The sequence below is a fragment of the Eriocheir sinensis genome, chromosome 2 (assembly GCF_024679095.1).
Source record: "Eriocheir sinensis breed Jianghai 21 chromosome 2, ASM2467909v1, whole genome shotgun sequence".
Classification (NCBI taxonomy): domain Eukaryota; kingdom Metazoa; phylum Arthropoda; class Malacostraca; order Decapoda; family Varunidae; genus Eriocheir; species Eriocheir sinensis.
Window position 1 is genome coordinate 7,924,825 of NC_066510.1, and position 13,049 is coordinate 7,937,873.

At 40.5% G+C, this 13,049-nt stretch overlaps 1 protein-coding gene across 1 annotated transcript in view; it reads left to right on the top strand.

Annotated features, from left to right (window-relative positions):
* The first annotated feature begins 1,493 nt into the window (after window positions 1-1,493).
* LOC126998993 (sorbitol dehydrogenase-like) overlaps window positions 1,494-13,049 on the top strand; it is a 48,163-nt gene continuing 36,607 nt past the window's right edge. The window contains exons 1-4 of the mRNA XM_050861306.1: window positions 1,494-1,725; window positions 2,979-3,012; window positions 5,815-5,979; window positions 10,036-10,195. Coding sequence (XP_050717263.1) covers window positions 1,600-1,725; window positions 2,979-3,012; window positions 5,815-5,979; window positions 10,036-10,195 — 485 coding nt within the window. The 5' untranslated portion in view covers window positions 1,494-1,599. The remainder of the gene's footprint in view (window positions 1,726-2,978; window positions 3,013-5,814; window positions 5,980-10,035; window positions 10,196-13,049) is intronic.

Consider the following 13,049-nt stretch of genomic DNA (forward strand, 5'->3'; position numbering starts at 1 on the left):
TTATTATTATTATTATTATTATTATTATTATTATTATTATTATTATTATTATTATTATTATAATTATTATTGTTATTATTATTATTATTATTATTATTATTATTATTATTATTATTATTATTATTATTATTATTATTATTATTATTATAATTATTATTATTATTATTATTATTATTATTATTATTATTATTATTATTATTATTATAATTATAATTATAATAATAATAATAATAATAATAATAATAATAATAATAATAATAATAATAATAACAATAATAATAAAATAATAATTTTATTTCGCCTAGTGGAATATAATACAAACAAGACAAGAACGAGAACGAAATCGAACGAGATACATTATATAATTATATAAGCGTGTGCATGTCTTGGTTCTTAGATCTCTCTCTCTCTCTCTCTCTCTCTCTCTTTTTTTTTTGTTGTTGTTGTTGTTGTTGTTGTTGTTGTTGTTCTTCTTCTTCTTCTTCTTCTTCTCCCCTAGCTCCCTCTCTCCCTCCCTATCTCCTCTCCCTGACTCCTACGCTGTATTTCTTAATAATAGCAATAATAATAGTTTAACTTCGCCAATACAAGAAAGAGAACAAAAACGAACGACAAGCAATTACGCTACTCGCTTTCTTCCTTACTCACTTCACCTTTTTTTGTTCATATGTACCTTCTACAGCCGACAGGCACCAAACTCCTCCACTGTTGTATTACTTTTACAACAATAAAGTAATGACCAATACATTTTCTCGTTGGCCAGCTAGTGAGAAAGTGAACTGTAGTGACAACCCTGACGACAGGGAGAGTGCAGCGTCACGAACCGCGACCGCAATGAATGGTCACGCAGACCTGCCGGTGCCCCTCGAGACAAAAGCATATAAGATATGATCACTACAGTTCAAGGACACAGGAAGCTGTCTGAGGTACAATAATAAACTAATGTTAAATCCAAAGTTGCGTACCACATTTTATGTTGACAATAGTGCGTGCAAATTTGTGAACATACCTCATATCCCGTGTATAGGAGATGACTTTGTAAAGGAAACAACTCTCTACTGCAGAGACACGCCAGTCCTCGTCGACAGACCGACTTGGTCGGCTCGGCTGACGTCAGGCGATAGAGTCGGTCTGTCGGCACTCTGCCACGGGCCGCCTTTTGCAAAGGCCCGTGCTCCCCCCTATAGGGATGGAGTAATTTTTGAACAACAACTCCCTGCACTGAATTAATACCTGCTCTATGAAAGTCACCCTGAATCCTTACATCGTAAGATCAGTGTAGTATCAGAATTCACCATTTAATACATGTTTCTTTTTATAGGAGCAGCATATTGCGAACAGTTCCTTCACATTTGTTTGTTTAGCCATTGGTTATAAAGTAAATAAGATAAATGAAATCCACATCGACGTCAATCTTATTCAATGCTTTGTGTTGCGTCATATTAATTAAGGAGACATCTAAAGTGACCGCATCAAGAGGCCTTTTTAAGTGTGCCCTTGACTTCTAGTGCCGCAGATGGGCAAGAGAGAGCTGATAACAGACACATGGTAACCTTTGTCCTAGACTGCCAGTAAGGACTGAGGCCTCCCCAGAAATACATGGGAGATGAACACTGTTTGAGATACGAAGAGAAAAAAGTCAAAGATATCAAAGACAGCGAAGACTGCATAATGGCGAAGGATAATTTGAGTGCAGTGTTGTACGCAGCGCAGGACCTACGGCTGGTATGTGATTCATCTTAATCTTGTCGTTAGGATGTGCTTTTTGAGCTTGCTTATTGTATTTTATTCATCATTGTAAAGAAACGATTGAAAAACAATACAACAAGGTAGGTCAGTGCCAACAACCCCATATGTTGTATACATTTGGATACGTGCATACTATTATGGTGTATATAAACTATACAAGGTCATGCAAGGGGATATCTCAGCAATGAAATATATGCTTTAGGACTCCAGGTGAATGAAGAAGCTAGACATATAATAATGTAAGGAGCTTCATGTCAGATTTCTTATGAAAATTCCAATTAAGGCTGTAACTTTATATCTCGAGAGGAGTGAAACAAAAGTAATTGATCAAAAATGAAAGCAGGATTGGAGTTGAAGAAAGAGGCATTTTGTGGTGAAATATACAAAACTAAAAGTGGAAAATGACAATGGAAACATGGAAGAAGAGGAGTGAGAGACAGCAATGCATGTAGGAAAGTAAAAGGGTGGTATCCCATTGCTGGGGTGGGGGTGGTGGTCATTACGGATGAAAAACGAGATAGTGAGAAATTAGGAGAGCGAGTGCAGGATAATTGTGATATAATGCAAGTAAAACATGAACTTGAAACGACGTTGTGATCGAGAACCCAAACAATGGAGACGTCTTTGGATGTAAAAAGAATGGATGGCAAGAACAATAAAAATGTTTGCATATGTGCATGGCTTATTATGCTGTCTGGGGGTGGAAAAAGAGTTGTACTGGGATACATTTAACCGAAATGTTTAGGTGACAAACATTAATTACAAAAGTGAAGTGTATAGCATGGTTGTGAGACGAAAACCACCCGTGTAAGGAATAAGTGTAATGGTTTGCATGCTCAGGTACGAATCTGCGGGCCAGGATTCAAATCTCCGCCCGGGCAGTCTGTGGGTGAGCTGTGAGCCAACTGAATTGTTTGTAAAAGTATTGTGATTGCTCAGAGAAGTGTTCGTGTACTGTTTTGTAATGCCTCCTGTTTCATTGTCAATAATATTTGGGGGTTACCTGTCTGAGTTACGTATAGTATGGATAGAATAAGAGTTTATATGAGTTTATATGAGTAGTGTATGTTTGTGGTTGCTCTGTGCGTGTGTAAACTGCATGTAAGTGATCGTGCTTCGTGACATTATGTATGATTATCAATTTGTGTCCTCGTTAGAAAGTAATATCAAATGTACAATGTGTAATTTATACTTATTTTTCTTCTTTGTGGTTGTAACCTCCACTGCAGGAGGAGAGGCCAATCCCGCAGCCAGGGCCTGGAGGTGAGTCCCAGCTACATGTTTTTCTCGGAATTAGTACAGAAGCTTTCTTAAGGTTTAGTTCCCCCAACAGCTGGAGTTCTCATTTGAATTTCAATCATCTATTTGCCGTGTGAAGGAAAAAAATCAGCTAATGACTAGGCCTTCCTTTAGGTAAGTTTCTTTATTTACGACGCAGATCAAAATACTAATGTCAAAAGTGAAAGGCATAAAAATGTTACTCATGCCAAACCTAACTAGTGTCTTCACCTCGAAAGTTTCAATATGGGGAAAAATGCATAAGTTGTTGTTGTTGTTGTTGTTGTTGTTGTTGTTGTTGTTGTTTCTATTATTATTATTATTATTTTTGTTATTCTATTATTATTATTATTATTATTATTATTATTATTATTATTATTATTATTATTATTATTATTATTATTATTATTATTATTATTATTTTTATCATTATTATTATTATAATTATTATTATTATTATTATTATTATTATTATTATTATTATTATTATTATTATTATTATTATTATTATTATTATTATTATTATCATCATTATTATTGTTATTATTATTATTATTATAAGTGTCTCCATCCCTCCCTGTTCTGGCACTCCCTCTCAGCACACTCATTCCTGCTACTTCCAACTCTCTCCCTCCAATACTCACTCACCCTATTGATCCACTTCACAGGTGGTCTCCCCTTAAAACCTCCCTCAATCCTTCCCTCATAAACACACAAAATCACGCAAATCACTGTCCCTGGAAAAGCAAACGGAGGGAGTGGTCAAAGAGAGGCCAATTTCGTCTTCTGGGATCAAACTCTTCCCTCCTTCAGACCGAAAACAAATGCCGAGGAACAGTGAATTATACTCTCTTCACGAATTCATTCTCTCCCATCCTCATCATATGTCCAAACCATCTCAGCGCACCACGCTTCGCCCACTCCATCATTCCACAATCCACTACTTTCGCTGTCACACCCATACCAAACCGCTCATACACGCTTTCATTACTTTCTCCATCCCATCCTGAAACACCACATGCACCTCTCTTATACCTAACTCATTTCCACTGCACGCATTCTCGACTGCTGTGCCGCATTTAATGTCCACGTCTCTGATGCATATGACGGAGTTGGGTAATACTGTTCCTTATTCCCCTTTTTACCTCCATGCTCACGCTGCTTCCTTTCATAACTCTCTCCAATGCATTTACTATCTGTCTGCCCCTCACTGCTCTTTCCTTCACCTCACCTTCCATATTTCCTTGCTTACATAAAACTGTTCCTAAATATTCAAACTCAGTCACCTCCTCTATTAACTCCTCCCCTAACGTTATCCTACACTTCGTTGTACCCTCTGCTCTAACTTAGTACGGCTTTGCAAAATCAATGACCTGCTCTCTAGCCCTTTCAAATACCACAACCTTATTCTCTCCAATATTTACTCTCAGCTTTCTCATCTTACAAACCCTGTTAAACTCATTCACTATCCTCTGCAGCGTCCCCTCATTCTCTGCCAACAATACTGTATCATCTGGAAACAGGCCCGCCACCAATGACTCCTCCGTACCTCTCACTTTCAGCCTTGGACCTACCTCCCCCCATTCTGGCTTTCATTTTCTCTCATACAACCGTCCATGTACACATTAAAAAAGCCATGGTGACATCACACACCCCTATCTCACACCCACACCCACAACGAAACTCTCACTCAACTCACCCTTCACGCGTACAATGGAACTCGCATTCTTATAGAAGGATCGGATTCCCTACAGCAAACGCCCTCCCACACCATATATCCTTAGAACATACGTAACCCCTTCCTGTCAACCCATGTCATATGCCTTCTCTAGGTCCATGAAAGCAGTAAACAGCTTCCTCTCCTTTTCTAGGTATTTTTCAACTATCATTTTCAGTGCAAATATTTGATCTACACAACCCCAATTACTTTACTAAAACCCCCCAACCCCCCCTTGTTCATCGCCTACACTTTTCTCAATTATTTTCTTCATCCTCTTATTTAAAAACCCTTCCATACACTTTTCCTGCCACACTGAGTAGACTTATTCCCTTGTAACTATTTCAGCATTTCTGCTGTTATGCCATCAGCTCCAGGGTCCTTTCATACTATTAACTTCTTCACTGCCTCCTCTATCTCACCTCTCTCCACCCTCCCCTGTGGACTTGGCCGACCTACATTGATCTTTATTCATACACTAGTCACTTCTGCTCTCCCTCCCACACTCTCATTCATTACAATTTCAAAGAGCTGCTTCCATACCTCACTCATCTCCTCATTCCCTCTCACAAGCAACCCATCTTTCCTCTTCATGCTACATATGCAATTTTTCTCCTCCATTTCTCTTTTAACTTCTTTCCAGAAAAGTTTTTTGTTCTGGTGCTTTGCTGAAATTTCCTACCAAAATCCTCATCCACTCTCTCTTTACTTTCCCTAACCAGTCTCTTTACCAACATCTTCCTCTCCCTGTACTTTCCCATCTCCATCTCGCCTCCTCCGTCACATTTCACTGTAACATTTTCTTGTAGTTCCTTCTTTTCTCCTCAACTGCCTCTTTTATCTCATCCGTCCACCACCCACTCCCTTTCCTTCCTTTTCCACACGACCTATACCTGACTACTTTCTCAGTTGCCCTGACCACTGAACTCTTATGATAATCTAGTTACAAAAAGTTTGATTAATATCTGTTATTTGTGAGTTCACGATTATATTGGATCAAATACAATTAAATTCAGTATAGTAAGTGCGATAAATCGGTGTGGGAAACATGGGTTTAACTCTTCCTTCAGAGGTGTTGCTGCGTGTGGCGAGTGTTGGGATCTGTGGGTCTGATGTTCATTACTGGTGGAGGGGTCGCACTGCGCGCTTCGTGGTGGAGTCGCCGCTAATCCTGGGCCACGAGTCTTCTGCCACGGTAGTCAGCTGTGGCCAAGGCGTTACCTCTCTAAAGCCAGGTAATGTCACAATATTGGCATAAAGCCCGTCACGATGAACAAGGGAACCAGTAAAAAACTATACACGCTCTAAAACTAACTATCAACTCATTATTTATACAAAGTTGGATAATAATACCATGTCTAATCAAAGATCTCATATATATAGATTTGTCCTTTTTCGTCTCAACTTGGCTTCTTGCTGCAAATACGTATGTGAAGGCGTAAATATACCCTCATAGGAATTACATGGAACACGCTAAAATTGATCCCTTTGATTTGCAATCGGAAATTAGTCATTCATACATGAAAGTCAAGGTTACAATGAGAAAGCTCATATTGTTGAGCGAAAAATGTTTCGAAATATTTAGTAGGGAAGGTTGAATCTATGGATAGTATTTCTTATTAAGGGTCGTAGTCATCTGTCAAAGAAGAAATTATGCATTTAGCACACGATAATCATCTCTGATGGTATTATCCCCTTTTTTTTTAAGATGCAAACTTTAATCCTGACCAGGAAAAAAATGTTAGTTGGAAGGAAAATGAACCAGGCCTTGATATAACATTGTAAACGTTTGCATTGTTTAACTCAGTATCTTATAAAAAAGGTTCACAAGTGTCAGAGGCGGCAGGCCTGCAGCAGATGAACCTCACTTTCTTTGATGGATGACCGCAGATTTCAATAAAAACTAATAATGGTTAGGCACAACCTTTCCAACTAAATGGGTCAGTTCCATAGCCCAACAGTGTCATTGGAAGTGGCCAAACCGAACTATATTCTACATAAAAGACCATTTTTGTACTCAACATCCCATACTAAAGAGATTTCCTGTGTTGTTTCCTCACATTATTTATCTTCTTTATTAACACCAAACACGATACAAAGATTTTTTGTAATAATCCCTCCTGGATCCAGACGTCCCGTATTCGGACATCCTCAGGATCCGAATACTAGGTCTGTGCTCTATTACGTCTGTATCCGAAGTTACTTGTCCATGTCCGGACATAAAGTTCCGATGTGGCTACAAGTTAAAAAAATCTGTTGGTCAGCTAGTCGCCTCTCTTGACACGCACTGATGATAGCTCTTAACCTATCAGATGAGCAGGAATTTTCCTAGTGTCTAGCATTACACTGGCTATTTTTATATGTGCTTTAATGCTTAAATACTGCAACTTAGAGACCAAGGAACACAACAAAATTAAAGGAGGGGTGATATTCACTATACATGTGTCAGTAAGGTCTGTCCGGATCTTGTTCCGTATCCGGGTTTCGTCCGTATCTGGTCGTCTGGTCGTCTGTATATGATGTCGGATACGGGAGGGATTAATGTTGTTTGTGTTTGGTTAGAGATTACAAATTTATTGTGTTGGACGGCGGACTCAAACTTTTCTGAAAATCAAAAGGATCAATTACAGTATGCCTTATGTAATTCCTATGGGGATATTAAATTCACGCCTTTCCCGTGATAACGTCACTCCAGCTTTGGACGACAATGAACAAACCTATATATTAGAAATTTTGGTATAAACTTCATTAACTCTAAAGGCAAGCAGGGCCATTAGTTGCGTAAAATTGTGTCTATGGAATAGAGACTACAAACATGATTAATGATTTAAATCAAAGTAGTGTCGTATTTGGGGTAGGCGGTGGCCGAAATGGTAGCGTACTGGGCTCACATTCACCGCGTGATGGATGACGCGGGTTCGAATCCCCACGCTACCACTCGGATTTTTCAATCACCGCCGAGTGGCTTAAAACTACCCACATGCTGTCCTGAAGACCACCCATCAACCCGGACTCTAGAGGAAGCCGTCCAAGCGAATCAAGAACGAGTTCCGGGGGGCAACATGAGCCAATGCAAGATGGCGCCACTATAAAACACTCGCCTGCGCCAGAACGGGCTGGGCCGACCATCAGGCCCCACCTGGGAGAAGCCTTGGGCCGACCATCAGGCCCCACCAGGAAGATGCCTACCGGCGCAACAGGCAACGACGAAAAAAAAAAAAAAAATCATTTGTATCAAAATTGTGTCTGTGAACAAGGAACTTTCATAGATTGTAGTAACTTTAAAACCAAGAAGTCATATTGGTAACATACAATTTGTCAGTATGCAAAAAAACTAGATAAGCAGCATAAACTGTTATTCTTTATAGATAAATAATTGCCACTGAGGAAAAGAAAACATGTATGGATTTCAATGTCTTTAAAACCTGTTAATTAAGGTACTACATACATGGGGACATGCGCTTTAGCTACGCGTGGTCTCGGTGGTCAACCGACTTGTTTACTGAAGTGCCGTGCCCATGCAGACGTTGGCGACCATGGACTCCCACACCTCTCTCTCTTGTTAATTGCAGAAGCTGTCCAGCCTTTCTTCCACCTCCCAGCGTTCTTACTATTCCGTCCATGTACTTCTCCCTTTGCCTGCCTCTTGCTCTGCTCCCTGGGATTCTTTCCGTTAAACTCAGGTTCTCCATTCCTTCTCTTCTCATTACACGTCCAAAAAAACCTCATCTGCTTTGCTCTCACATTTACCAGTAGTGCTCTTCCACTATCCATTCTCCTTAGCACTTCTTCATTTGATGTCCTCTCTATCCACGATATTTTCAACAATCTTCGCCAGCACCACCTTTCAAAGGCTTCCAGCTTTTTCTCCATCTTATTACTAATCGTCCAGGTTTCTGATCCGTACATCAACACCGACCACACATAAGTTTTAACCGCTCTACTTCTTGTTTTTATTGATAAGTGCCTGTTGCTCAGTATGTTTCTCATTTTCTGAAATACTTTCTTTGCTTCACATATTCTTCTTTTGATTTCTTCATTGCACCTTCCATCCTCTGTGATAGAGCTTCCTAAGTAGCAACATCTTCTTACTTGTTTAACAATCTCTCCGTTCACTCTTACATTGCATATCGGGACCTGTGCCTTTTTACTTATTACCAATATTTCCGTTTTTTCCACATTTATTGTTAGACCTTTTGCTTCACTCGCTTCCTTCACCTCCAACCGACTTGTATGTTACCAATATGATTTCTTGGTTTTAAAGTTACTACAGTTTATGAAGGTTCCTTGACAACAGACACAATTTTGATACGAATTAAATGACAAATTATATGACATTAATTATACTTACAGCCTCTATCTATTCCATAGAGACAATCTTACGCAACTAATGGCACTGCTTGCGTTTAGATAGTTGATGAAGTTTATACCAAGATCTCTAATATAGGTTTGTCCTCTCTAGTCCCATTAGCCCTGTAGGGTTTAGGGACCAATTGTAATGCCAGAATTTTCTCTTTACTACACTCCAACACGACCTCTGCGTGTAACGAAACACACGAGAAATTAATCCAGACAAGGATAGGTTTTGCCGTCGCCGGGGATCGAAACCGCGACCAGCGAGACGGGAGTGCCACTCCTTAACCAGTCGGCCAAAGAGGTACCCCTCTCGCAGAGGGAGTTATGGGAGGCTCGCCCATCAGGCTAGTCGCCGCACTACACGGCTCCCCATTCCTATGTTGATTAATTTCTGTGTGTTGAGATTTCCCATTTTCTATGAACTTCGGAGAGCATGGGCCATCACTCTACTTGTTACCCACTCGGGGCGACACAACAGAATCACAGGAGGGGGTGCCCACCGCCTTGTCACCAGTGTAATCCCTGAATTTACACTTTCCTATGCTCTAACACGACCACCGCGTGTAACGAAACACACGAGAAATTAATCCGGACAAGGAAAGGTTTTGCCGGCGCCGGGGTTCGAACCCGCGACCAGCGAGACGGGAGAGCCACTCTTTAACCAGTCAGCCAAAGAGGTACCCCACTCGCAGAGTGAGTTATGGGAGGCTTGCCCGTCAGGAAAGTCGCTGCAGTGCACCATTACTCTCGTCAAAATCATCATTGTGGAAAGAATCGGCTGTGTAGAGTATGTCGTTGTATTAGTTAAGGGAAATCATGAAATGTTCTTTAAAGTAAACAGGAAGAAAACTGCAGCCGCAATCACTGTCTGGGGAATGATGTGGGGCATGTTAATTGACAACAAATGCCCACGTCATTCACGCGGGGTGTTACAGGAGACCGTGTTGCCATCGAGCCTGGTGTGCCGTGTCGCAGTTGCTGTTTTTGTAAGGGCGGCCGCTACAACGTGTGCCCCGACGTGAAGTTCTGTGCCACTCCTCCCGTCGACGGCACCCTCACCAACTACTACGTCCATCCGGCAGACTTCTGCTTTAGGTGAGCTGTGCGTGATTTCGTTGTTTATAGTTATTTTTTTCTGTGATGTAAATGAGATGCATAGATAAGCTTTGCGTACTTCTAGCTTTTTATTATGCATCGCATTAGCAAATGCGTGTTTTCAGATCGGTGTGTGAAGATATTTCGATTTTTTTTGTTTTTTTGTATGTAAACCTTGAGGACGAAGAATTAATTTTTTTTCTCATTATTAAAATTATTATTATCATTATTATTAATATATTTGTCATTATTTTTGTTATTATTGTAACAAAATTAAGTTTTTGGATTTTTCCCTCACGCCTGCTCCCAGTGAGTTTTCAATTATTATTATTATTATTATTATTATTATTATTATTATTATTATTATATGAATCAATGAAGGTGACCCTCCGGAAAGCACGAACGCTATAAGCCAAAAGGCCCAGCGGGGGACACTTCACCGATATCGGAAAATACAGAATGAAGGAGAAAGCAAAGAATAGGAAGATGGAGAAAAATCTAGTAGGTAGCGAGCTAAGAGAGAAGAAAGGCATTCACATGTATTTTAAATGTTTCACAATTAGTAGAATTAATAATCACATTAGGAAGTGTATTCCACAGTTTGACGGTCGCTGGAATGAAACACCGGGAAAATTGTGATGTATTACATCTGTCGACAGACAAGGAACGGTCATTTAGCTCCAAGGAGTGTCGTGTAGCACGCGATGGTTGTGAGAGAGCAGGCAGACGACGGTGCAATGGATGGTCGATATTAGACATAATTTTGAAAAAAATAAGACAATGATCCCACCAAGCGACGATGCCAAAGATTAATCTCGAGATTCGGAAGAAGAAATTTAATCTGGTTGAACACTCTATCTAACAGCTTTAAGTGAGACTCAGTTGCAAAAATCCAAACGGAATGACAGTACTCGAAATGAGGCAGTATGAAAGAGTAAAAGCATTTTTTTACATCATCAGAGGAATAAAGCTGACTGAACTTACGCAACAAACCAACTTTTTGTGAGACTGCCGACGCAAGTGAACGCAGTTGCAACTCAAACGTGAGTTTGGGATCAAGGGTCACTCCGAGCAACTTCAGTGAGGAACAATTAGGGATCGGTATTCCACTGACCGCAATATCAGGGTGAGGAGGAAAGGGAGTCCTTGACCTGCTAAGAACCAAACTGTGGGATTTACTCGGGTTCAGCTTCATACCCCACCGACCACACCAAGACAGAATCCTAGACACATCGCGAGTGAGAGCATTGGCAATTCTCTGTATATCCTGAGGGGAAGGAATTACTGCATATATAGAGGTGTCGTCAGCATATGCAACCATATCAGACTCGATTGCACACCACATGTCAAATGTATAAATAATAAAAAGAAGGGGTCCCAGGACACTACCTTGGGGAACACCAGATATAACTGGACTAAAAGAACTAACAGCCATTAACAATCACACGTTGCCTTTTCTCAGTTAGAAACTCGGAAAGAACTTGAAGGAAGCGGCCTCCAATTTCAAGAGATCTGACTTTAAACAAAAGGGCCTTGCAGTTAATACGATCAAATGCGGAGCTAAAATCAAGTGGAATTAGTCTAGCTTCATAACCAGCATCAAGAGCAACTTGTACGTCATGAATTATGCAGATAAGAGCATCGGAGGTGCTGAGACCTTTTCTAAAACCAAACTGACTAGAAGGTAATAATTTGTTTGTGTCTAAAAAACGAGTGAGATGCTTGGCCAGCAAGCGCTCAAAGATCTTAGACAAGACCGGGGTTATGGAGATGGGTCTGTAATCACCTGGGTGAATAGAGGGTGAGGATCCCTTAGGTATCGGGGTAGCATTAGCAGTACGCCAGCATACTGGAAAAGAACCCTTCCGTAACAGAGTTCTAAAAATAACTGCCAGTTTTGGAGCCAATAGAGACGCTGTCCTTTCGTAAAACAGAGGCAAAAATCCCAAAGGATCACAACCGCCGAATGAGTCCAAGTCATTAAGGTATCTTAATAATTCTGATGACTTAAAGGCAATAGCGCTTAATTTTACATTTTGGGGACAGGACGGAGGCAGGCCCAATACTTCATTACATTGTTTTGAATTCAAAGTAGAAGCCAAAAGATTAACTTTATCCCTCGAACTATGGGAGATTGAACCATCTGTGCAGGACAGAGGAGGTAGGCTTGAATCCACACCAAAGAGGGACTGCTTAAGAGCTGACCACCATGAATGTGGCTGGGAGGTCCCAATCAGAACATTTTTAAGGTGTTCATTGTACTCATCCTCAGCATTAGAATATATACGCTGGGCTGCAGAACGGAGACTAACATAATTCTCCCAAGTCTCGTGTGAGCGCAGTTGAGACCATTCACAGTAGGCAATTTGCTTTTCACGCTGGGCTCGTCTGCAGTCATCATTAAACCAGGCTTTGTCCTTACGACGACTACGAATAATTTTAGAGGGAATTCTTCTTTCGCTTATCTCAACTAACACACTGTTAAGGGCATCGACTGGACTATCAGCCTGAAAAATTTCCCGCCAGACAATGTTACTACAATCGGCAATGACACCGATTGTAGTAACGTGACTTCATGTATACTTTGCGCGAGAGTGGCTCATCTGGAATTGGAAAAGAAGTTTGAATATTAATAGACAAGCCAGAGTGGTCTGTACTGCCAAGGGGAGGGAGTACCTCTACAGACACCGCTGAGGGGGGCATCGGTTAGAAGATCTAGGCAATTACCCGAAGTGTGAGTTGGACTTTGAACAAGTTGGTCACAACCGGCGAGATTAGTGAAGTCCAATACACCCGTATTTCCTTTTTCGTCCTCCAACTTGTCGAGAACGTCCCAACACTATGACTGTTTTAT